At 34.6% G+C, this 27,999-nt stretch overlaps 1 protein-coding gene across 1 annotated transcript; it reads left to right on the plus strand.

Annotated features, from left to right (window-relative positions):
- Window positions 1-6,908: 6,908 nt before the first annotated feature.
- skilb (SKI-like proto-oncogene b) lies at window positions 6,909-27,958 on the plus strand. Its single transcript, XM_056450510.1, has 7 exons — window positions 6,909-7,162; window positions 9,699-10,822; window positions 15,524-15,612; window positions 16,004-16,173; window positions 22,531-22,718; window positions 22,807-23,019; window positions 25,037-27,958. Exons 2-7 carry the CDS (start codon window positions 9,812-9,814, stop codon window positions 25,253-25,255), a joined length of 1,890 nt encoding a protein of 629 aa, XP_056306485.1. The 5' UTR covers window positions 6,909-7,162; window positions 9,699-9,811; the 3' UTR covers window positions 25,256-27,958.
- Window positions 27,959-27,999: the final 41 nt, after the last annotated feature.

The raw sequence follows: 27,999 nt of genomic DNA on the forward strand, positions 1-27,999 counted from the left end.
AACACAGTGATCAAAATTTAGTAACAGCAATGTTTGTAGCATGATCAAAAATCACCAGTCATTAATTAGTAAGAAGAGTATAGAAGCCTTTTTTTGAATGACTTCAGCAAATTACGAGTCTCTCACAGAAATCACTAGTCTCTCAGACATCACTAATCTCTCATAAGACATCTCACAGAAATCACTAGTCTCTCAGACATCACTAATCTTTCATAAGACATCACACAGAAATCACTAGCCTCTCACAGGACATCACTTGTCTCTGCTGTCATCTTGATCTTCAGTCTTTATCCACAGTTCACTAAAACTGTAGTTACTTGGTCACCAAGGATTTTCCAAAGATTTTCAATAAGGTTGAGATCAGGACTCTGGTTTGCCATTTCATTAGTTCAGTGTTTTCAGCTTTAAAGGTCTTATGAAATAAAAATAAAGTTAGTTTAGTTAGTTTCAGTATTGCTCCTTTTTAGGATATTGATAAGCTAGTGTGCAACAAAACAGTGACAAAATTCACGTTTAGAAAATATAAAACTGATATAAAAACAAAAAGCTTGCAGTTTGTCACTTCCGTCTAATAAGATCAACCGTTTTATTCACGTCACCTCAAACTTCAGTTTCTTATGAAATCGTGACCAATACAAATCTCTCTATCTGACATGCCCTGCCCCTTTCAAGATGCTTCACATTTGATGCCATTGAGGTCAACCACTCTCACTGGCAGAGCTGTGAGAACAACTAAACGCTATTGGCTCGCCCTCTCTTCATGTTTCAGTTAAGATTACGTCAAACATCAAATTTCAAAGCACTTCTCAGGACCTTTAAGGAACTGCTTTACCCATTTTCACTGTGTGTTATGGGGCTTATTGTGATGAAATAAAACTGTCGACTGATCGGGTGATGAATGCAGGGAAGAAACTGTATTATGTTGCTAAATCAGCTTCAGATAAACATTTGCAGTCACTCTTCAATGTAACTGAATGACCAAACTTCTGCTGCAGAAAACATCAACTAAACTATGAATCAACTTTACTAACATCTTTAAACACTTTAGATACTTCAGTGTCTTTCGATAAACAATGTTTCCCATCAGACCCAAATTTAAAAAAATAACTTGTTTAAATGACAAAAGAGAACTTTGGATCAGTATGATGGTGGATCAGTATCAGATGGTGAAACTGTGAATGTGCCCCCTCTGATCTTCTCATCTAATGAATGAATAGCACGTTAATTTTGATGAAAACTAAAAAGTTGAAAAAAAAATTGCACTGTTAGATGAGCAGATTCGGACCTGTCAAGTTTTTGTCAAGGCATAACGTAACTACTTTATGTACTGTGGCTAATTCCTACAAGTTCATACTGTTTCAGATTTAGTATGCCAAAGAACAATTTTAAAAGGTGTTCCCTTAAACTCCACCCCTAAACTTACCTCTCATTGGGGGATGAGCAAATCGTACTTAAATTTGCAAATGAAATTGTTCAAATCAATATGAATAAGTTACTAACTCAAAATTGGACAAATTGCCATGAAATTGCAGTCACACTTTACAATAAGGTTGTATTAGTTAATGTATTTCCTAACATGAACTAATTATGAACAATACTTGTATGGCATTTATTAATCATAGTACAACATTTACTAATGCACTATTAACATCCAAATTCATGCTGGTTAACATTAGTTAATGCACCATGTAGCATCCTGGTTAAAAGATGATTAAAGATTAAAGTCTTTCACTGATGGTTCACGATTCATTTATTGCTCACATTTCATAGAACTATTACGCATCATGAATCACCGTAATAACTATAAAAGAAAATAAACAAACACATATGAATCCTGAAAATTAAAACACTAAGCCAACATCAACAATCAAACGTTAATCCAAACATTAATCCAAATAAACCAAATTACCTTATTTTCCCTTAAACCAGGAGCTAAAACTCATAAACATGAACGTAAAGCAGTCGTATACCTGTGCCTTTTTACCAAGATTCCTAGCGTTCCATGCTTTGCTTTACATCCATTACTACATGTGTCATATGTTAACAAACGAACAATAAAACGACAGTATTTTCATTAACTAATGTTAAATAACCACAAATACTGTAATAAATGTATTGTTCTTTGTTTGTTCGTGTTAGTAAATACACTCACCGGCCACTTTATTAGGTACACCTTACTAGTACCGGGTTAGACCCCCTTTTGCCTTCAGAACTGCCTTTATCCTTTGTGGCATAGATTCAACAGGGTACTGTAAATATTCCTCAAAGATTTTGGTCCATATTGGCATGATAGCACAACACAGTTGCTGCAGATTTGTTGGCTGCACATCCTTTCTATCAGCTTGAACCAATCTGGCCATTCTCCTCTGACCTCTGGCATCAACAAGGCATTTGCGCCCACAGAACTGCCGCTCACTGAATATTTTCTCTTTTTTCTGACCATTCTCTGTAAACCCTAGAGATAGTTGAAAATCCCAGTAGATCTGCAGTTTCTGAAATACTCAGACCAGCCCGTCTGGCACAAACAACCATGCCACGTTCAAAGTCACTTAAAATCACCTTTCTTCCCCATTCTGATGCTCGGTTTGATCTGCAGCAGATCGTCTTGATCATGTCTACATGCCTAAATGCATTGAGTTGCTGCCATGTGATTGGCTGATTAGAAATTTGCGTTAATGAGCAGTTGGACAGGTGTACCTAATAAAGTGGCCGGTGAATGTACATGAACTATCATTAACTAATATATCCTTCTTGTAAAGTGTTACCAAAATTGGAATGAATTATAATATGTAACTCCAGAAATATGCTTTAAAAATTTTCTTCACCCCCTACAAGGATATATTCCAATAGAAATAAGCAATGACCTCGAAAACGTAGGTTGGTAAATTTTGATCTCCACTGTATACTACAATTCTTCACAATAAAAAATGAGTGTTTATTAAATGTACTGCATGAAAGCTACTAAAATGTTTCTTTTTTTTTTTTATAAATGTGACCTAACAGATTGCGTTATTACAATTGCGTAGCACAGTGTAGTAATTCAGCAGTTATTTGACGCAAGCACTGCTCCTGCTGATCTGTTTCCTCTGTTTCTCAGCAACACGGATCTTTCTGTCTTTGTTTTGTCCTCTGTGTTTATTCTGGGCTCTGTCTGCTTTGAAGCCTCCAATAATATGAACCAGAGTCCTGTTGCTTAGCAAGGGGAGAGTGACCGCATAATGAAAGGTAGATGAGAGGTGAGGGCAAATAAATTATTCAAATGAAGGGATTGTTATGGACCTCCCTTGAAAAAAAAAAGGGATCATTTCACATGAAAATGTAGTCATCATTTACTTATCATGCACTGTTTGGGGCTTCTGTTGAACACAAAAGAAGATATTTTGAGGAATGATAAAAACCGCTAGTTAACAACTTCCATAGTATTTGTTTATCTATGGATGTAAATGGCTAGCATTGTTCCAAATATCTTCTTTTGTGGAAAAAATTAACTCAAAGGTTGGATGGCGAGTAAATTGGGAATACATTTTTATTTTGAGTGAAATATTTCTTTAATTCAGCTGAAGCGCAATACATGTTCTCCACTAAACGAATATGGTATGTTAGTTACAATATTAATTACCTTCTTTTTTAGGACACATTTAATAACTTGCTTCAACAATCTTGACCGTATTGCTTTAAATATGGAAAAGATATTAAAAATGGGTCTGTTTCTGGATGAGTTGAATTACACTTGTTTTGCCTGCAGATCTGCCACTTGACCTATTGCTTTATTTTTCTGAAAATAGCAGAGAAACGGTTGTTTATTTCAACGCACCAAAATACTCTTAAAAGGTTTCTCAGAGAGACTGGAAGTAATGAAAAGTAAAAGCCAAAGGGCCCAAAAAAGGGCACTGAATTAGTCTCAGACCAGAGAAAAACAACAGCTTTCCTGGAAAACATGCACGACGGCCAACTAGTGTTGCAGACATTTTGTAATGTTGACCCTTAAATGGTGTTTTTTAAAATAACAAAGATTTTGATCATGATTTATGTTGCTTACTTTTAAGCCGGGGTCTGTGGAAATGTTAGGAGATTTAAAAATATATATATATTTAATTAATAAAAAGGAAAATTAATGCAAGACTTAATTAATCAGTCAGTTTACTAAGATTAAAAATAAACTATTATAATTATAAAAGCTACAAATTTTTAAATCAATCAAATCTAATGACTGTAAAATAATCAAATGTAATAATATGATCAAATAATATGAAAATATGATCAAAGACAGGCTCAAAAAATAATATATGCTTTAAATAAATTATATAAGTACTTATTTTAAATTAATTACCCAAAAAGTCATTAAATAAGATAATTTGGATCTCTAAGAAACTATCTATATGTCTATTTACAAATTAGAATGGGTTTCTTTTTTATTGACTATACAAAGACACAAAGATAGCTATGAGTAGTGCAGTATAGCTATGAGTGTAATTTTATGATGCTCACATTGTTCCTTTCTAACACATGACTGTACAAACATCTATAAATATAAGGGTGTTTCCTCTGAGTTGAGCAATGCAGGCAGAGGTCAGACTGAAGGTGTGAACTTACAGCATGTTAGCAGCTAAACTATAGAAATGCAAAGCTCCACACAAATGAAAGTCAAATTAGAGCCATTTGCCTCATGCTAATGTGCACATGGAATAGAACACAAAGAAGAAAGAGAATGCAAATGTGTGTCTGCAGGTATCACATTAAAACTAAAGAAATACAATATGGGGCCTGTTTGGTCACTCCAATTCCTATAACTGTCTTGTTTTAGAAATATACTTGCATATTTATATTAAAAATAGTGGGGAATAAAGATTTGATGTAATAAATAGTAAAATAAGTAGTTTACAGTGTGTTAACTACAGTTGCATTACATTGGATAATAGAATTAATATTACTATGTTATGAGATTAATACTTGGGAATTCTGATTTCCAAACTAAAATTATTGTACCATGTTTTTCTCAGTCTGTAGCTGTTAAGTAAATACGCAGACAAGTGAAAATCATATAATTTGTACATAAAATGTATTAATAGCTGTATAACAAAGTTTTACACTTTTTTAATGTGAAAACACGGTTCAATATTGGATATAAATGTTTATTACTCACAATAAATATAGACACAAATAAGTTTGAGCTAAACCCCTTAGCTCGATATATCCCAGTTTAAATACATCAGAACATGTTGCGTAGTTGATCAGCATTTAACCATCTAGCTAAGGCTTTATTAGATCTATTAAATATATATTTTCACTATATGGCTGGTTATCAGATGGTAAAACTTAGATCAAAACACCTCATTAGTTCAAAGCTGTCTTAAACTAGATTAATATTTGGGAATTCTGATTTCCAAACTAAAATTATAGTACCGTGTTTTTCACTGTCTGTAGTAGTTCAGTAAAGACAAGTGAAAACCATAGAATTTATCAAATGTATTAATACCTGAATACCAAAGTTGTACACTTTATTTTATGTGACAACACAGTTCAATATTGGATATCATGTCTGTAGCCAGCCTATTAAAATGGGTGGTTCTTTTTCCTCAAAAAGTGGACCTTTTCGCAGTCATTCGTTTCATTTTCTATTAAATTATGAGGATCAAATACTGTATTTTAGTGACATTTTAAGCACCAAATTTAGCTTGTCGGACGGTTATCTTTACCACACTTTTTGATGCAACAAAAATATTTCCTACATTTTTGTCGAAGTGCTTACCATACTATTTTTTGTTTACAAAAAATTGTGTTTATTTACAAACGTGCATTATGTTATTACAGTTTTATAAATAAAGTAATGATTTTATAATTTTAAATTACATTTTTTGAACAAAGAAATATGAAAAATAATTAATTATCATCCATCATAAAAGATACTATTAGGAATTTGTTAAAACTTGTTTTAAATGAAAAACTGTAGTCTATAGGCAAGTAACAAAGCAGCCAGCGTATTTCCTCAGTCAGAATTTGTCAACTTTAATAATAATTAATAATTAAATTAGTCTTAAAGCCTTCTTTTATCAGTTCTTTTCACAATTTATTATGGCATACTGTCCCCCTCATATAGAGGCCAAATTCAGGACTTGTCAGGAGGAAGGGTGGGTCTTTCAAACACCCCCCCCCCCCCCCCCCCCCCAGTTATATATTCCAATACATCAGAACATGTTGCGTAGTTGATCAGCATTTAACCATCAAGCTAAGGCTTTATTAGATCTATTAAATATATATTTTCACTATATGGCTGGTTATCAGATGGTAACATGTAGGTCAAAACTTCACATTAGTTCAAAGCTGTCTTAAACTAGATTAACATTTGGGAATTCTGATTCCCAAACTAAAATTATAGTACCATGTTTTTCACTGTAATACTTCAGTAAAGACAAGTGAAAACCATAGGATTAATCAAATGTATTAATACCTGAATATCAAAGTTTTACACTTTATTTAATGTGACAACACTGTTCAATATTGGATATAAATGTTTATTACTCACAATAAATATAATTTTGTCACAAATGAGTTTGAGCTAAACCCCTTAGCTCAATATATCCCACTTTAAATACGTCATAACATTTTGCGTAGTTAATCAGTGTTTAACCATCAAGCTGAGGCTTTATTAGATCTGTAAATATCAGCACACACCTTTATCGCGGTTCTCAACAACTCCAGTAAGTTCACCGCACGTAAACCCTGATCTCTAGACAGACTTCCTCCTCCAGCCCTCACGGTTGTCATGGCTATAGTTGGCAGTAGCGACCGACAGCCGACGCGCTATTGGACAGTCAAGGCGTCATTCAGAAAACACCTCCAATAAACAGCCACCTCAAAGGCGGGACCCGTAGGAACGCAGGAACGCCCCCCAGATTGCGAGACAGACAGACTTCCTCCGCTAAATCACGCCGTCTGGCCGCGGCAGCCCGGCGGGTGACGTAGGCTGTCGGGGTTGTGGATTGACGTTGTGAGTCTATCAGCATGAAGCCCGTACCAGTGTTATTAGAGTGACGGCGACGGGCGAACGGTCGACGGTGAACTCCGAGGCGGAATCCCGAGATATCGAAAACACACGCATATTTAACGCGCTGTCCTTCTCTTATCGTCAAAACAAAGCTGAATTGACACTCAGGATTTAAAGGTAAGCCTGAATGTATGTTGTTTTATTCGGTTTAACGTTACAGATTTACAGTATCCATAACGAAAGCTCGTATTTTTTGTATTTCAAATGAGTATTCACGTTGGTTATCCTTGTCATGCGCATTTTTGTGTCATTTTAATTTCATTTATCAGTCAGTGTAACGTATTTAATCATATATGAATAGTTTGAGTTATGTTTTGTAACGTTATGTGATATCTGTAAACCAGCTCATAGACATGTCACATCTGATGTTCGACAGTAATCAGCTGTATTCATTAACGTCACGTTCAAATGCTGTTATTTAGATAAAATTATGTTTTATTATAATATTATACTGTGTTATTTAATCATGTTGTTCAGATTTCATAGCATTTTAAAATGTATATATATTTTTGTTTTTTTTGGAAAACCCGTATTTTTCTTCCCTCTTCATTTATTTTTTTTCGCTATGAGATCGTTTTCGAGGGTTATCTTCGCAGTTTGTTGTGAAATGTGAAAGTGTCATAGATGTGGGAGCATATGGGGGTAGTCCCGCAGAGCTCTCTGGCACGAGTGAATGTCATTACCACGGCAGAGGGGGGAGGGACGGAGCTCTGGCTGTGTGTGCGTGTGTCTGAGTAAGACCTGACCGGGGGGCGGGGCTTCAGTGTGAGAGAGGGCGGGGCGTCTGTCTGAGATAGGGGGTGGAAAGTCTGCTACATGCAGTCACAACACATTACAAATATGATTAATTTGTAACAGGATTAACACAAACCGTTTTTAAACAACGAGGCTAATGCCATTAAGCTTTCTGGAAACTAGTTCAGTGCCTTCATAAGTATTTAAATTGAACTATTTTGAGTGACGATTCTATCTAGACATGTTTACATCAGTGCTGTTTTATTATTTAGATACTATTTAGTTTCATTAATATTTCAAATTATGATGAAAAATAAGAATGAAATACTTTTTAAATTAATTAGTTTTTTATTATTATTAATATTTTGTTGTTTTACTGTTCTTATTTGAGTTTTAGTTATTTTAGAACATAAAGGTGAACTAAAAAGAAAATAAAAAGCTTTTTGGAATAATTATTCGTATATTTTTTATTTTGATTTGTATTTATTGAGGGATAATTTTTCTTCTATTATTTTAATACTTTATACAATTTAAAACTAATGACATATAAATCTAAATAGGAATGCACCGATATGGATATTTTTGGCCGATATCGATAACCAATAACTCCAAACAATTTGGAGGCTGATTACCGATATATTATCCGATAAATATAAATATTTCTAAATGTTACATTTTTATACAGTGAACAATTGATTTTATTTTAAAAACTTCTTAAAAGTTTGAACTGATCTTATGAACTGAATAGCCTACTCAAAGCAACAACAACAAAAAACCTTCATTTCAAAATTGCAAGTTGATTATATCAACCTATATTCATGATTTTACATAAATTAGCATGCCAAAAATAAATTATTCCCTTTTCTTCGCATAGCAAATTAACATGCAACTTGACTGTTGCCTAAAAATAATAGGTTAATAAAATCAAACTGAATTAAGTCTTACATCATCAACAACACATGGCAAGCAACGCATTGATAATGACAAATAATTATATTAGATTACAAACAACCCAACGAGTTGTTTAGCATGAGTGCATCGCTGCTATTATGTTTACACATTTAATATTTTTCCTAAGGCGATTAGGAAAAACCAAAATACACAATGACACTCTATCAAACATATCTACAATTATAAGTAATATGGTTGCTTACTGAGTTATTAACGCACAGCAATACCACACAAAAAAAAGGACGAACTTTGAAAGAATAAACAATGTAAGGAAAACTTCGTCATAGTCAAGTCTGAACAAATTCGACCCACATATGCGCAAGGCAGGCAGTTCTGTACAATTTAGTAATCTATCAGCTTAAGCATATCGGCCTAATTTTAAAATCAGACCGATAATGATAACATTATAAATAGCATTTAACAGCCGATATCGGTATGCCGCTGACATACCGTGCATCCTTACTCCAAAATGTCAAACAAATATGAATAGGCTAATTAATATTTTCATGTTTGTGATTCATAATGTAAATCTGTGTTGTTTTAATTTTGATGACAAATTACATTGTTTTAGTCGCTTTAAAATGTCTTATTGACTTATTTTAAATAGTTCTATATAGTTTTAATCCATTTTTATTTAAGCTTTGGGTATTGTTAGTTTTTTTAGTTTTATATTAAACAAAATGAAATTCACATTCAAAATCGCCAAATATGATGTTAGATAACCATATTAACTTTGGACCAAACTAACTGTATATTTTATTAAATATATTTTATCATTTTATTTGAAATGTAGCATTAAAACAGCTGTTACACATTCCTTTCATCTTTTTTTAAAAACTTTATCTAACTTTTTGTGAAAAGCTAACATTCAATAGTGTACGAGATGCATATTTGTTAACAAAATGTGATCAGCGCACCATCTACTTTTTTAAAATTAATCTACCATGCTTGTTTTGACTTGTTTCAGTCATCCGGGAAGAAGACTTACTATGATCCACATATAAAAAGCACTGCATTCCTCAGACTTCCCCTGCGCATCTTCCATTCCCCAAAGACCACTTAGCGATATCTATAAACAACATGACTACCACTGAGAACAAGCATCCAGACGTCCCCAAGGATCAGCCAAACCTAAAAGTGCCATTAAAGCGCTTGATGCGAGACAATGGTACAGACGGCACACCCATAAAGAAGCGTGTGATGGCTGCTCTCAATCTGTCCTGCAAAAAAATCCCAGAAACCTCCCTCGGCAAGGCGGAGGCAAATCCGGATCTGAGCCCAGGACTGAAACACACTCTAGCGCAGTTCTCTCTGAGCAGCCAATGCTCGCTCGGTGGCCCCGCTGCATTTACCAGCCATCATGGTCAATATAAGTTGGCGCCCCCTTTGGCAAATGGAGGTGTTGCAGGTGGGCCCCTGTTAGTCCCTCCTGACAGCTCCACAGACCTCAGCATGTGCTCTCTGGAAGGCGAATCAATCTCCTGCTTCTCGGTTGGAGGAGAACTACGTCTTTGTTTGCCCCAGCTGCTAAACACAATCCTTCGGGATTTCTCGTTGCAACAGATCAACTCCGTGTGTGACCAGCTTTACCTGTACTGCTCCCGCTGCGATGCCACACAGTTACACATCCTCAAAGTGCTCGGTATCCTCCCTCCGGGCACTCCATCCTGCGGCCTCATCACATTGACCGATGCCCAGCGTCTTTGCAACACCCTTCTCCATCCAGGCGAAGAGCCGCTGGACAGGGAGCAGGAGGAAAAATATGGCGAAGAATCTGGCGGATTTTGGGTGGAACACCAATGTTTGGGAAAGTGTCAAGGTCTGTTTGTTCCTCAGCTTTACTCCAGTCCGGATGCGCCCTGCATTCGTTGTTCCCAATGCAGGATGCTTTTCTGCACGGAACGCTTTGTTATGCACTCGCACCGACAGCCGGACAAACGCACTTGTCACTGGGGCTTCGATTCAGCCAAGTGGGCCTGCTATCTGCAGCTGGCGCAAAGACACCTGGGAACAGCGGATGAGGAAAAGCTACAACAGTCTTTGGAGGACATGAAGGCCAAGTTCCAGCAGGAGAAGAGGCAGCCTCATGTAGTGAGTAGCTCTGGTTTGTTATATGTTGAAATTGAGGAGTTGTTGTGTCGGATATAATTTAATCAAAGATAAATGGAGAAGATATGATGGATTGTTGGTTGTTCATGTGAACATTTATGGTAAAGGTAAATATTTGTAAAAAAAAAAAATCCAGCGTAAAATAAGGTATAATAATGATGTAAGTTACATTTTATATTTGTACTAAGTAAATTAAAATATCAATAAAATTTATTTTATTGCTATTTTATCTATTTAATTATATAAATTACACACATTTCAAAGAAACTTGTAGTAATATTTAATAAAATAATAAAAAGAAATAATAAAAGATTTTTAAAAATAATAAAATATTATTAAACTAATAAAAGAAAGTAATATTTTATATTTTACACTCCAAAAGATTAAAAACATGAAGCATTTGGTTTATTTATAAGCATACTTTTTTTACATTTTATAATAGAATCCTCTAGGATTTTTCCAGCTGTGGCATCAGGCGTTTTACACAGTTCTTTCAACTACCTATGGCGATATTTTAATAACATATGTCCTGAGCGCAGTATTACAAGTCGAGATCGCATTCATGTAATAGAAGCATGCAAATCTATTTGCTTGTGTGCCAATTTCCTCTGTTCGCTCACAAAACTTCTTGCACGCCCCCTCAAATATACGCTGCTCAAGTGCAGATTTTCTTGTGCGCTCTCAAATAAATGCTGCAATTTAGTGCGTTTATGTAACGAGTATGTCTCCAACATTTATTAGATTTGCTAGGAATATTTATGAATGTCTCCAATAAACCTACAGAGTGGCATTAATGCGTCCTGAAGTAAAGTGAAACGGCTATAAACTCCAGCAAGATAAAGTCACTGTATGCAGAAGCATAGACCTTTATCTATAAAGTATGGAAACTGTGTTCATCTTAACTGAAAGCTATGTCGTGTTTGCTGGCCTCACGCATTGCGCAGCCCTGTCAGTCAGTCAGTCAGTATGTCACCTTAAAGGGTTAAACAAATAACGTACAGCACTACTACGGTTATTTACCTTTTAATACGTTTTGGTGCGATTATAACCTCCTTAAAAAACAACTGAATGTTTTGAATGAGAAGCTGTAATGTAGCTGTGGCGGGATAAATTTTGGTGTGGAAGAATAAATGTAGCGGAAACCATGTATATATTAGGGGCGTCAAAATTGTTTCTTCGATGCACCGCGATGCAGAAGCGAACAATTCGGTATCAGTTCAGTAATAGATCCTAACCGGTTATTATGTACTGACATGTATTACTGTAAATGCTCATGCTGTTCTGTGCATGTACTTGAGTTTTGGTTGATACATTCAAAAAGAGTGTTTTCTTTGAGCAGGTAAAGGTGCAGTACATATATCTGACTGCTTGTATTCTAGGCCAAAACTGTATTACAAATAATATCTAAATATATTTATAAAATTTAATACAAGAATTATTGTGTTGCTAAGTAAAATATTAAATTGTTTATGAAAACATCGTCAATGCACAGTGATTCGAATTGAACCAAATCCATGACATCGAAACCGATAATCGTTACCGAACTGTGAGACCAGCGTTCAGATGCAAAAACCTCTAAATGCCATCTGAAATATTCTCCTAACATGAGCATTTTTCTCAGCCTCTTATGTTTATGTTCAGTTATTTCACTTGAAAAGATGAAATACACAATGAAGAACTTATTCGTCACTATAAAAGTAAAATTACTGAGCCTACACACAAGAGTCGGAGGAAAATACAAATTTTAGAAGAAAATGGCTCAAATGGCTTTTAGAGGTTTTTGCATCTAAACTCTTCAGATGGATGGATGGATAGATAGACAGATGGACAGACAGAAAAATAAAGTGATAGAGAAGTAGTAGTAAGTACTATTACTTAGAAAGTAATAGTAAGATAATTTTTTTCTGTTGTATTAAAGATAATTGTGAGAGATGCACCAAGTTATCAAGACTTTCAGCTGAGAAAGCTTGAAAGACCAGATTTGTCTCCGTACAAAATGTTGATAAATGGAGTGGAAATTAAACAGCAGATCTAATGTTGGGTCAGCTGAATCCAACTCTCATGCCACACCAGATGTTTCCCTCCAAAGGAAATGGCTGAATGTGGTTCAAAGCAGGTCACCAGACTCTCAAGCTCCTCCTGACAGAGTCTGCACAAACAGCGGGAGCCACGGCAACAGGGTAGAGAAACAGGGAGAGGAGTGTGGGTGGAGGAAAGTGGAAAAAAAAAGAGGAGAGAATGAGCAAAAAGCCTGAGTGTGAGGGTGAAAGAGAGTGGCTGGGACATTCTGGCACATGTGCCTGCGGAGTATCGCTCCCCCTTCACAAATCCAGCACTCACCCTGCAGGACCTTCAACACCAGCCAATCAGAGAGCAGACTCCTGGCCCCAGCCTCCCTCTCAGCCAATCACAACCCAGAGCATTCAGTGAATTCCCATCTCATTATATAATGCTCGACCAGAAATTCAATAACATCGCCAGCCACCACTGTTCTCAGACAGACTATTTATCTGGGAGCAGACTGGACTCTTTGTTTACATTTAACTTCCAATATGAATGCAGATTAGTATAAAATAAAAATAAATCTGTACAGCAATGACATAACACGACTTAGATAAACTGACAGATAGATAGATAGATAGATAGATAGATAGATAGATAGATAGATAGATAGATAGATAGATAGATAGATAGATAGATAGATAGATAGATAGATAGATAGATAGATAGATAGATAGATAGATAGATAGATAGATAGATAGATAGATAGATAGATAGATAGATAGATAGATAGATAGATAGATAGATAGTTCAGATCAGATCTCAATACATCCATTCATCTATTACTCTATTTTTCTGTCTGTCCATCCATCCATCTGTCTGTCTACACACAACCCCCCTTTACTGTACAGACTAGGTTAAGGTCAAGGCAGGAAGGCTAATCAATTTGACCTAATAGTCAAATCAGCTGCTCTTGCTCTACTTTACAATTGCCTCAAATGATTCATGCCACCGTAGTGTGTGAAGAGTGACTGTCCTGCTCATGTCTCGTCGTAAATAGCAGTGTAGATTAGAGTCCTCGTGCCGCCAGTTTCACGTGACGGCCTGCAGACAGCAAACCCTTCCCCCACTCACAGTCGTCTGGACCGCTGCACATGACTTCACATGTAAATGTGTGTGTGTGTGTGTGTGCGTTTTTAATAAACTCGTATTGCTTGTTTTGTTTCTAAGAGACATTTACCAAACGGTTCTCAACGCTGATGTACAGTTGCTTAGAAAGGCTCCATTTCCATTGAAGAACCTTAGGTTTGCGCTTGCTAACCACAGCTGAGGGACTTTTGCGTACGTGTGAATTGTTGCGCTATGACCGTAAAGGAAATTTCTGTCTCTACATGGTGTGGGTGTATGGTTTGAATGTGTCCACGTGTTCTTTGAGAGCGTGTGTGGCGTGCAGTGTGGCCGTTGAGGCTTTAGGATAGATCAGATGGCCTATTTACATTAAAGCAGCTTACTTTACCGACTGTTGGTGGAAGCAGCATCCATAGTTCCACTAGAAATGAGATGAAGGTTTCTGTGAAGTGCGACGTCAGACATCAGCGCCTGTAAAACATGTTAGAATGAGTGTTAATCAATGCATTCACAAGTATAGAAAATGCTTCTGCGCTATAGAACTGATCACAGAAACTGCATTCATGCTTCAGAGAATGAGTGGTTAATCTGTATGAAGTCTTATTATGCCTTTTGTTCATATAGATATCTCTTTTTTTAGAAAAAAGCACCAAGGCTCATTAATAGACAGAACTGCCACAGGAATATGAGCATATTGGATGGATATGTATAAATTAGACCACACAAATTCATATTGATTAGCTATTTTGTTGAATGAATTGCCAAATTCTTGACACTTTCGGTGGGTGTTTTATTGTAAATGTAGCAAGAGCATCTTCATTAGACATCAGGACCTGTAAAACACGTTAGAATGGGGGTTAATCAATGCATTCACAAGTATATAAAGCCTTATTGCTTCTGTGCTATAATAGAACTGATCACAAAACTGCATTCATGCTTCATTAGATGGATATGTTTAAATTAGACCACACAAATTGATATTAATTAGCTATTTTGCTGAATGAATTGCCAAATTGTTGACATTTCGGTGGGTGTATAATCTTAAATTGGTAAGTGCAGCTTCATCAGACATCAGCGCCTGTAAAACTTGTTAGAATGAGTGTTAATCAATACATTTACAAGTATATAAAGCCTTATTGCTTCTGTGCTATAATAGAACAGATCACAAAACTGCATTCATGATTCATTGGATGGATATGTACAAATTAGACCATAGAAATTCATATAATAAGCCATTTTGTTGAATGAATTGCCAAATTGTTGACATTTTAGTGGGTGTTTTATCTTAAATGTAGCAAGTGCAGCTTCATCAGACATCAGGGCCTGTAAAACATGTTAGAATGAGACTCACATGAGCGACTGTAAGTGTGTTTATGTGCTTTAGGAAGCTGCTTTGCTCTTGAAGGTTTTAAATCAATATTCTCTGAGTGAGAAAACTCAAAGGGACTGACTATTTGTTAATCTGCATGATGGGTTAACACAATGGGTTAATACATCCCTCTTTGTCATTGAAGCCAAGCTAACGAGTTATTTTTTTATCTCTCTCTCTTTCAGGGAGTATCATCACCTGCTTTTGTTTTCGACTCACGCTTGCTTGCCAGTCTGAAGGAGGAGCCCAGTAATGATGACTTCATGTGGGAAAGGTGCAGTTTGTCAACAGTTATTAAATTTTCAGATTAATGAAAAAAACCTGATCAGATTTGAATGAAAAATACATGTGAGTAGATGAAATATTGAAAAAAGAAAGCTTTTGAAGACTAGGAAAATTAATTCATTGCTGCTGTAGATCTTGGTTGTTACATTATGTGCATGCATTATTATTAGTGTGCTTAGTTGTGATTACTTTATAATTATCCAATGATATTTTTCAAAATATTATAAAAAGTACATTTAAGTAAATCAAAATGTTTTCTTTCAATTTGATTTGCTTTATTTTAGCTTACCTTAAAATTGAAAGTTTTAATCATTTAGTCATTTTATTGCGGTTTCGTTTTTCTATAGTAAATAACTTCCTGTTTTGTCTTCGTTCTCCAGCTGGTACCAGTACACGCATGACAAGCCGGCAGGTAATGGTTTGGCACAACACTCTGGCTGTGTGCCTGAAAAGGAAATGGGGTCTCCAGGAACAGAGATGCAGACTGATACTCAGGATGAAAAAAATCAGGATGCACACGACACCGACACAAAGACGCCCACCTTCACGGGTCAGTTTGATTCCCCTACAGGTCAAATTGCATATAAAAATAATCTGTTCTGTAATAGATTTGCAATTGTTTTAAAAAGAATCTAAAGGGACTTATATATAATGTAAGAAAAACATGTTCAAAATGCACACATTTAAATATGGGTCAAACTATATAATGTAAGAAAAACATGCTCAAAATGCACACTCATTTAAATATGTGTCAAAATAAATAATGTAAGAAAAACATGTTCAAAATGCACACATTTAAATATGTCAAACTATATAATGTAAGAAAAACATGCTCAAAATGCACACTCATTTAAATATGTCAAACTATATAATGTAAGAAAAACATGCTCAAAATGCACACTCATTTAAATATGTGTCAAACTATATAATGTAAGAAAAACATGCTCAAAATACACACTCATTTAAATATGTGAAAATATATAATGCAAGAAAAACATGCTCAAAATTCACACTCATTTAAATATGGGTCAAACTATATAATGTAAGAAAAACATGCTCAAAATGCACACTCATTTAAATATGTGTCAAACTATATAATGCAAGAAAAACATGCTCAAAATGCACACTCATTTAAATATGTCAAACTTTATAATGTAAAAAAAAACATGCTCAAAATGCACACTCATTTAAATATGTATCAAACTATATAATGTAAGAAAAACATGCTCAAAATGGACACTCATTTAAATATGTGTCAAACTATATAATGTAAGAAAAACATGCTCAAAATGCACACTCATTTAAATGTCAAACTATATAATGTAAGAAAAACATGCTCAAAATGCACACTCATTTAAATATGTGTCAAACTATATAATGTAAGAAAAACATGCTTAAAATGCAAACTAATTTAAATATGGGTCAAACTATATAATGCAAGAAAAACATGCTCAAAATGCACACTCATTTAAATATGTCAAAATATATAATGTAAGAAAAACATGCTCAAAATGAACACTCATTTAAATATGTCAAACTATATAATGTAGGAAAAACATGCTCAAAATGCACACTCATTTAAGTATGTCAAACTATATAATGTAAGAAAAACATGCTCAAAATGCACACATTTAAATATGTCAAACTATATAATGTAAGAAAAACATGCTCAAAATGCACACTCATTTAAATATGTGTCAAACTATATAATGTAAGAAAAACATGCTCAAAATACACACTCATTTAAATATGTGAAAATATATAATGCAAGAAAAACATGCTCAAAATGCACACTCATTTATATGTGTCAAAATATATAATGTAAGTAAAACATGCTCAAAATTCACACTCATTTAAATGTGTCAAACTATATAATGTAAGAAAAACATGCTCAAAATGCACACTCATTTAAATGTCAAACTATATAATGTAAGAAAAACATGCTCAAAATGCACACTCATTTAAATATGTGTCAAACTATATAATGTAAGAAAAACATGCTCAAAATGCAAACTAATTTAAATATGGGTCAAACTATATAATGCAAGAAAAACATGCTCAAAATGCACACTCATTTAAATATGTCAAAATTTATAATGTAAGAAAAACATGCTCAAAATGAACACTCATTTAAATATGTCAAACTATATAATGTAGGAAAAACATGCTCAAAATGCACACTCATTTAAGTATGTCAAACTATATAATGTAAGAAAAACATGCTCAAAATGCACACATTTAAATATGTCAAACTATATAATGTAAGAAAAACATGCTCAAAATGCACACTCATTTAAATATGTGTCAAACTATATAATGTAAGAAAAACATGCTCAAAATGCACACTCATTTAAATATGTGTCAAACTATGTAATGCAAGAAAAACCTGCTCAAAATGCACACTCATTTAAATATGTCAAACTATATAATGTAAGAAAAACATGCTCAAAATGCACACTCATTTAAATATGTGTCAAACTATATAATGTAAGAAAAACATGCTCAAAATGCACACTCATTTAAATATGTGTCAAACTATATAATGTAAGAAAAACATGCTCAAAATGCACACTCATTTAAATATGTGTCAAACTATGTAATGCAAGAAAAACCTGCTCAAAATGCACACTCATTTAAATATGTATCAAACTATATAATGTAAGAAAAACATGCTCAAAATGCACACTCATTTAAATATGGGTCAAACTATATAATGCAAGAAAAACATGCTCAAAATGCACACTCATTTAAATATGTCAAAATATATAATGTAAGAAAAACATGCTCAAAATGAACACTCATTTAAATATGTCAAACTATATAATGTAGGAAAAACATGCTCAAAATGCACACTCATTTAAGTATGTCAAACTATATAATGTAAGAAAAACATGCTCAAAATGCACACATTTAAATATGTCAAACTATATAATGTAAGAAAAACATGCTCAAAATGCACACTCATTTAAATATGTGTCAAACTATATAATGTAAGAAAAACATGCTCAAAATGCACACTCATTTAAATATGTGTCAAACTATGTAATGCAAGAAAAACCTGCTCAAAATGCACACTCATTTAAATATGTCAAACTATATAATGTAAGAAAAACATGCTCAAAATGCACACTCATTTAAATATGTGTCAAACTATATAATGTAAGAAAAACATGCTCAAAATGCACACTCATTTAAATATGTGTCAAACTATATAATGTAAGAAAAACATGCTCAAAATGCACACTCATTTAAATATGTGTCAAACTATGTAATGCAAGAAAAACCTGCTCAAAATGCACACTCATTTAAATATGTCAAACTATATAATGTAAGAAAAACATGCTCAAAATGCACACTCATTTAAATATGTCAAACTATATAATGTAAGAAAAACATGCTCAAAATGCACACTCATTTAAATATGTGTCAAACTATATAATGTAAGAAAAACATGCTCAAAATGCACACTCATTTAAATATGTGTCAAACTATGTAATGCAAGAAAAACCTGCTCAAAATGCACACTCATTTAAATATGTCAAACTATATAATGTAAGAAAAACATGCTCAAAATGCACACTCATTTAAATATGTGTCAAACTATGTAATGCAAGAAAAACCTGCTCAAAATGCACACTCATTTAAATATGTCAAACTATATAATGTAAGCAAAACATGCTCAAAATGCACACTCATTTAAAAATGTGTCAAACTAGAAAGCTGTGTGAGTATTTGTAGCACATTTCACACAAGCACTAGTTTCAGTTTCACTTGAAATAACTATGCTTGATGTTTATATTCATCTTTGGGGAAATCCATAATCGTATGGTTCTATACTTCATTCCTTCCTCTGTTCAACTAACAGTAGAACTAAAATACACGCCATACTTGGCTAATAAAATGGGTAGGGCGCCAGGGGTAGAAAACCCCACTACAGTTACTCAAATAATTTCATTAATGAAAAAAATAAAGTTTCAACAAATGTATGATTTAATCAAATAAACCACAATCAAACGTTTAATCAACCAAATCAATATATTAATAAAGGAGAAAAAACTAAAATAAATTAAACAAGCTTTAACTTTAACCTATTTTAGTTCAAGTCATAAACCAACCAAACTTAAATTTCCAGGCCCAGGCACAATACCTATTAATATCTTTTACAATACAATCAACAAGTAATAAAATATAAAATACATTTCCATAAATATTTAAAATCAAGTAAATCACTTAAGAATAATCAAAACCAATATTAAACAAATTCATGCACAAACAAATAATAATAATATTTCATTGCCAAAATCATCACACATTACTCAATCTTCTCAACTCTCACAGTTTTAACATGGTAGAAGAGATATTTTGAATTATGTTAAAAATCTACTATGTTCTAAATTAATCTTTTAAACATATCAACGACCAAATTAGCATACAAACAATTTATTCTTAAAAGACAAAACTCATACCATCATTCAATTTGAAGACGGAGAAAACATTCGCTTACCCAATCACCTATTGATAAAACTGGGCACAGAAAACTGCTTCAAACTAAATTCGATCACAGCAGTGATCAAACATTCAAACGAAAAGGAAAAACCCAAAACAAATAGGCAACTTGAGTGCCAAAGTAAAAATACAAATTAAAGATACCAAGCCTAACTCCAAGGAACACCGCCACTCCCTCAGAATAAGAACGACCAGCATGAACATACATTTTCACAGCAACCACGCTTTCCGTAAACAAACAGCAGCATGCCCTCGTGACCCGGAATCACCTGCATACTCTGACTGTGACATTAAATGAGAGAACAAACCACCATCCAAGGCGCTCTAAATAACTTGCTATGAGGTGACAGTTGTGATCCAATCACAAATCGCCCATTTAATAATACAAATAAAATCCTAATGACGACTGTCACAATCATGTTTGTATTTAATTAATATAAACTATTCTGAATAAACTAATTAGACAACAAAACTTACCAATCAGTCATTTTTACATTCCTTCTCTCATGTTTATTGCTGCAGTATATTATATTACTATTTGAATTATTTAAAAATGAGTTTGGATATCATTCAATGAATCATGCATTTTTGACTGAATTAATCAGCATTTTTGAATGAATTTCATAACTTAATTTTTTAACAGCTACCTATCACTGTCTACTTGTGTAACAATACAATTAATAACAATGACCCATCAAGCTACTCAAAAGGTGGTTTACTTTATTTTGATCTCTACAGTAAACAGTAGTGTTTCTATCCAAACTAAAAAAAACTAAGCTCTCCTGTGATCATTTGAATGTTTGTAACAAAAATAAGGATACTTTGTGATTGTAAAAACTAAACACAAGCTCGCATAATAAGTAGCAGGTTTTTAATTGACTTATTGGCCCTTATAACATCTATTGACCCTTAGCTAAGCCACACCCAAAAACTGTCATCCACCAATCGTGGCTTAGCAACCGTAGCTACGCGCAGGGGCTCTGTCAAGCTTTCGAGTGAGGGAAACAGACCAAAACGTTGTACATATGGATTGTGCAAATCTGATACCCAAAGTTTGGATGGGATGGTGGAATTTTTTTACTTTTCAAAACCAAAAACCCAAGAGGAGAAATGCTAGCGTGGATCAAGCTCTGTGAGGGGCGCTAAAGGAGCGGAGTTAAGTTGGTTTTGTTTTGATATTCCTGACACATTCAGTGATAGACGGCAATAACTCACACACCTCTTACCCTAAACAGATCTATACTGTGTTTTCTACAAAAATACAAAGCAGGTTATGTTTCACAGCTTTTTCTTTTTTTTTTGCTCGATATTATGAGCACTGCTCCGTTTAAGCCTTCGCTATAGTAACTTAGTCATACTAATAGTGAATAGGTCATAATGAGTTATTGATCCGGAAAACACGAATCTGTGAATCTGTTGCTAACTTTACTGAACTTCATATTTCCATCTGTTTCAAGCTATGAATATTTGAAATGACAAAATCAACAGAACAAAACCGAGATATGATCACAAACTGAGCACTTGCGATCAATATACTTTACCCGCAGCTGTTTTTCAGTGATTTATAAAGAGCACACAAACATATTTACAGTTATAGGTAACCTACTGTACATTGTTATGGGTCAATGATGCTAATATTCGGCACAAGTCCATCAATTTCCTCTTTCTGGCTGTTCTTTCTATAAATGAACTACGTAAAAGCTCTGTCCATGCGTCTTTCCACGTCGGTTAGTAACGCTATATTTCATCGCACAACATTTAATCTATTAGGCTTTTTGGCTAAAAATAGAGAAATTACAGTTTAATTTGTTACTATTAGATTCTTTTTAAATTTCACCTCTCCTGCTGAGCATAAGCTAAGCTGTTGAATGGTTAGCGTATGAGGCGGCTAGGCTAAGCTAGCTTCAATTTTGATTGAATTATTCTCTAATCGGTTGCCTATTATGTGGTGAATATACCCCTGTAATGCATATTGCAGTCCTTTTTTGTCTGGCTTTCTCGGATATCTCACCTGTTCGCCAAAAATGACGTTATTTCCCTGGCAAAGTCTGACACTGGCGCAGACACATTGTAAAAGCCGTGTCAGGCACGAAAGCTTGACAGGCGTAGCAACAGTAACTAAGGAGGGCGGGGCTTAGAGAAGGGTCAATTGTGCAAAAGAAAAAAGAAAAAATCCTGAGCAGAGAGTAAGAAAATGTACAAATGAGATTGAAGAATCACCCTCTAATTCGCCAAGCCAAAATATAAAAGTGCTATAAATGGACAAATGGTTCATATTGTTCTACTGGCAGCATATTTTCATTATTTCTGAATGAGTAGAAGTAAAAACGAACTAAACTTTGGATGCATATTTTCTAGAAAATGCGCTATTTGTTTCTAAAGAACAATCTAATTGATACAGGCCAGGAGAAAAGTGTCCAGTCAGATGACGGCAGTGTGGATGAATGGGAGAGAATGGCAGATTCACCAGATTGTAAGCGGTCCATAGAGCACAGTAAGGACAACATGGTGTTGGAGCTCCTTCAGATGTACAGCGCTCAGCACGACAAACTCCAGTCCACGCTGTGCAGACAGAAGCAGCTCGAAAAGGTTTTTACCCTCTCTAGATTACAACAGAACACAAACAATATCTGTGGCAGCAGCTCAGACTGGTTCTCACTGTGGTGCTTATGAACAGGAGCTGCAGGCGCTGCGTCAGGGTGAAACCCTCGACCGCTGTGATCTTCACGGAGAGCTGGAGGCCGTTCAGACCGAACACGCTCAGCGGCTCGGTGAAGTCCAGCAGGAGCAGAGAAAGCTGAAGTCCAGACTCGACCAGCTGAGGCAGCAGGAGTGCAAATGCAAACAACTGAGCACTGAGATGCACCAAGAAACCATCTACGCCAGACAGGTATACATTTAAATAGATGCGTATTAGTATGTTAAATATACTACTGTTTCAAAGTTTAGGGTTAATAAGTATTAATAACCCACCAGTTAATGTTAATTTATGCAATACCTAAAAGTATGTTTTTTTTGCAGAGAAAAAATATCAAATGCTAATTTCTGCTTTAAAGATACAAATACCTTGTGTGAAAAAAAAACGGTAAAATTTGGGTAAAATAATGTGCCATATTTCAGTGATATTACAGATATATGAAAAAATTATAATGTGTATATATATATATATATATATATATATATATATATATATATATATATATATATATATATATATATATATATATATATGATGAAAAAGCCTATATTTGTTACATACACTTTTAACATGTAGCGAAATTGGACCCCTCCGACCATACACAAACTTCACATATTTCAGGGGAAGAGAGGTCAGACGAGAGGTAGCTTTAGACAGAGGACATAAGATACATTAGGGAAAACCATTAGGCGAAAAAAAGCCCCTCCCAAACGGTCCTTGAAGTAGGGCAGTGTGAGATGAGGGGGAAAAGCACCAGCAACAAGCACATAATTACATGGCCGAAAGAGACAAGAGAAAAAAGATTTACAAATTTGGGTCAATATCTGCCAATTTCGCAGATATCTAATGTAAGTCAATGGTCTCCTGGTCAGTCCAAATCACAACGCAAAGCCGCAAGTTTCTCCGCAATGTTTTCCAATCCACCACAGTTTCACCGTTTCTGGGTGGGGTTTTGAGCCGCACTGACCGCTTTTATCAATCGTCGATACCCCAGGGCCCTGCCTCAGCAGAAACCCTGTTATCAAAGCAGAAACCCTGTTATCAAAGTTCCGAATAGATAGATATCTTTAATATCCTCCAGGGACAGAGTGGCCAGGCACACAACGTGCCACTTCACCCACCCTTTTATCATGTATCTAGCTGCAAACATTCATGCAGGACAGTTGGGTTCCCCCGAACCCAGACTTTTCATCGAGAAGATGGTGTCAATTGCGTTCCGAGACCAGTTGATAATCGATAATTCCTTATTGTTTATAAGCAAGGCAAGGAGAGCCTCAGAGATAGAATAAGACGAGACAAGAACAGCCAGCCAGGAGAAATACAGGAGGGAGAGGGAAATAAAAACTTTTAATGTAATAATACAGATATGCATATTAAAATCTTTGAAACATCAGATGAAAAAGGAATTTATTTTATTTACTTTTGTGTTTTTATTTTTTATTAGAAAAATGTTTAGACTAACAACAGATTAATCAATCTTTTTCGTTTGTATGATACCATATAATACCCAGACATACTTCTTCTTTTTTACTGTGTTGCATACTTTTTAGAAGAAACTGCTGACAAGAGGGAAACAGCAGAATAAGAATAAATATAGTGTGTGGGCCCTTGTTCCAGACTGCTGTCTAATAAGAAGTCGAAACATGTCACAAGGAGCATGATGCTTGTAGAAATTGTGAAATTTTAAATTGTTCAGTTCTGGTATGCAGAGAAGGGTTGCAGAAAGAGGAAGTATGTCTGGGTGCAACACTCTACAAACTGCAGAATGACTGATAAGTGACGTTACACCAAAACTCCACCTGTTAATATCAGTTGTGTATATATGCTGGAGTCAGGGAAATGTATGCGTGTTGCGAACCTCCTGAATGTAATTCTTGTATTGCAATAGGGAAACGTAACCCAGAGCTCTGTCTTCGAATTATTCATTTGTATCTAATAAATTACTAATATTTTTGACATTGAAGAAAACCCTTTCCAGACTTTTTTTATTGAACACGCATGGAATTGGATAGATATTCCAAGAATAATAAGTGCTCTATTTTCTTTAACCACTGCATATAGCTCATACTATGTTTTTATAAAAATAAACTATTTTAAATACCAACTAAAATAAAAGTATCTAATACAATAGATGCTGGCTATCAAACCCTGTGGTATGTAGTGATGTGAGTGGGAAGACTTAATCTGAGGAATAGTGTGGTGTGTTCAGTTATCAGAGCTGCGTCAGAGGCTGGACCGAGCAGAAGAAGACCGAGAGGAGCTGCAGGAGGAGCTGCGCAGAGAGAGAGAAGCCAGAGAGCGCCTGGAAAGAACCATCTCTGAGCTCAAGCAGCAGATGAGGGAGTCCACACACCCTGCACAACACGACTCAATGGACAGTCACAGCTCCACATCATACAGCGACACACACATGTCGCCTGCATCTTAGTCTGATCCAGATGGATTCTGCAGTGCGCTCTTCAATTTGGACTTTGGATGCCAAAGTTGCTTTCATGGCAGGACTGATTTTGACAATAACGGTGATGCTGAGTAAGTTTGGGTTTTATGCTGTGAACTGATTTTTGGAGTGTTTTGATACAAGTTAAAGAAATAGGTCATGCAAAAAAAATTATTCTGTCATCATTTACTCAACCAATTCCTCTTTTTCATATGTTGAACACACACACACACAAAAAGACATTTTGAAGAATGTTGAAAATTGGTAGTCATTGACGTTCATAGTATTTAAGAACAATTTTTACCAGTGGAGGTCAGTGGTTACTGGTTTCAATGTAATGTAATGTATTTTTATTTAATGCCATGTCAGCAACCAAGGCTATTTCACGGCAAGAACATTTCAATAATAAATACACAATTAAAAACAACAAACAAATGAATCCATAAATAGGATTTTTAGTGTTAATGAATGATAAAAATTCTAAAGGTTTTACTGGTGTCACTTTGCTAAAAATGTCCTTAAGACAGTTCATTTCATTAAAAAAAGCCTTCTAGAATCATTAAAAGCAGGGCAGTCCAGTAAAATGAGTTTTACAGTAAAGGGAGTTATACAGTACAAACATTGAGTGGGGTCTTCACCTTTGAGTAAAAAGACATGGGTTAATCTTGTATGTCCAATGCGACATCTGATCAAAATCACTTTATCAAATCTAGTCTTAAAATGTCTTAAAACTTGAGATTTCAGGTTGAATTTCATACAATTTATTATTTTCCAATGCATCCCACTTGTTTAAAATGTAATCATTGTTACTGGTTTCAAACATTCTTTAAAATATCTTCATTATGTTGAACATAAAATAGAACTCAGAGAGCTTTGGAGAAACTGGAAGGTTGAGTAAACGACAGAGTTTAAACTGTTTGTGTGAACTATTTTTAAAATAAGTAGTTTGAGACGTTATGCAAACCACTGACTCTGCAAGCGTACAATCAATCGGTTTTGGTTTATCAGTGCTAGAACTACTGATACTAAATGATTTTTTTTTTGAAAACTACAATTGTTAAAAAATAAAATACCCTGACTGATATTGTTTCTAAAATATTTATTGTACATGCATAAATGTGATGCGAATAATCGACCTATTTATCATTCTTTGTGCCAGATTTATGTTTTCTATTTTCTGTAGGTTATGCTCGTTATGAATGTACAAAATTATATGCATGTGTACTTTCATAAATTATGGATAAATATAATATGTTTACACTGTGGTATGAAACAAAAAAATATTTCGAAGCCATTTCCAGTGAATGTTTTGCCTCCAGAATATTCTTTTCGCTTATTTCCAGGACATTTAACACCAAACAGAAAATGATAGATTTTAAAGGTCCCGTGAAGTGTTTTGAAATATGCATTTTTATTCGATGTTTGACGTAATCTAAACCGACATAATGTAGCCCCTCCCCTTTTTAAAAAACAGCCAATGTTGAGTGGTTGAGCTCATGCGCATCAAATGTGAAGGGGGCGGGGCATGTCAAATACTAGAGAGCTTTTGATTGGTCACGATTTGATGATAAGCTGAAGGTATAGGGTGACGTGAATAAAACCGTGAATCCATTTAGGCGGAAGCGGCAAACTACAAGCTTTACAAGTTTATATCGGCTTTATATCTTCTAAACGTGAATTTTGTCACTGTTTTGGTGCGCACTAGCTTATAGATATCCTAAAAACTAACAATACTGATACTAACATCTAAAACATTTTATTTTCATTTCACGGGACCTTTAAAAGTGATAGAAGTTACATTCTATAAAGCGTCTAGACAAGCAGGTCTGTGTACTTTGCTCAGAGATATATGTGTTATTCCAGCGCAATCCCACGGCAATTCGTAACTTTTTGATTTAGTGGCTAATTTGTATGAATTCGTGCAGTCTAACTTGTACGATTTAGTACGATTTGCTTATCACCCAATGACGGTTGGGTTTAGGGGAAGGGTTGGGTGTTGTACCTCCTTTTTAAAATCGTACATTTTCGTATGACTGAACTCGTACAAATTAGCCACTAAACTGGCAAAACATAAAATAGTTACGTTTTCTCATGAGATCAGCCTGGTTATTCTTATGTGTGTGTGAGAAAGAAAACTTATGTATTGATATTGTTTGCTGTAACTGACAATCAGCGTGTTTATTTGTAATTGCTTTTATATGCGAAATTGAACAGTTAAAATAGTCACTACCTCAAACGAAAACATATATAAATATACATATATATATACATCTAATATAGGTTGTGTATAGAAGTTGATGGATGGAGTAGTCCATCACATGACTCATAAATACCTCTGTGCTGCTGCTATGATGTTTCCTTTTTTCCATTTTCCAGACCTAAAGATGCATGTAAGATTGAAGAAATATATAAGATACAGATATGCTGAGTATTGTTTGCTAACCTTTAAGCCAAACATAATTTCACAATAATGTTGTCACGTAAAAAAAAAAAAGAAAAGAAAGTTAATACTCTTTGCCAGTGCCATCTTTTGCGTATCGTATGACTCTTTTTGTCCTACCTCCACTTGTGATCAAGACACTTTGTATCACCCACCAATTTTGTATGTCATATATTTCTACATCAACTCATGAAAAAAAAATTATATATTAATGTGTTGTCCAGGAAAATAAATAAATGATTATATATATAAAATTATATATGTTGGTTTGAATTTCTTTGGACAAAAATGTGGT

Source organism: Danio aesculapii, chromosome 24, assembly GCF_903798145.1.
Source record: "Danio aesculapii chromosome 24, fDanAes4.1, whole genome shotgun sequence".
NCBI classification, from domain to species: Eukaryota; Metazoa; Chordata; class Actinopteri; order Cypriniformes; family Danionidae; genus Danio; species Danio aesculapii.

Excerpts from the sequence above, each read along its gene's own strand:
- skilb (XM_056450510.1), top strand. The coding sequence starts at position 9,812 with ATGACTACCACTGAGAACAAGCATCCAGACGTCCCCAAGGATCAGCCA. Across the intron at positions 22,719-22,806 it reads GACAGAAGCAGCTCGAAAAG|GAGCTGCAGGCGCTGCGTCA; the intron begins GTTTTTACCCTC and ends GCTTATGAACAG. Across the intron at positions 23,020-25,036 it reads AAACCATCTACGCCAGACAG|TTATCAGAGCTGCGTCAGAG; the intron begins GTATACATTTAA and ends TGGTGTGTTCAG.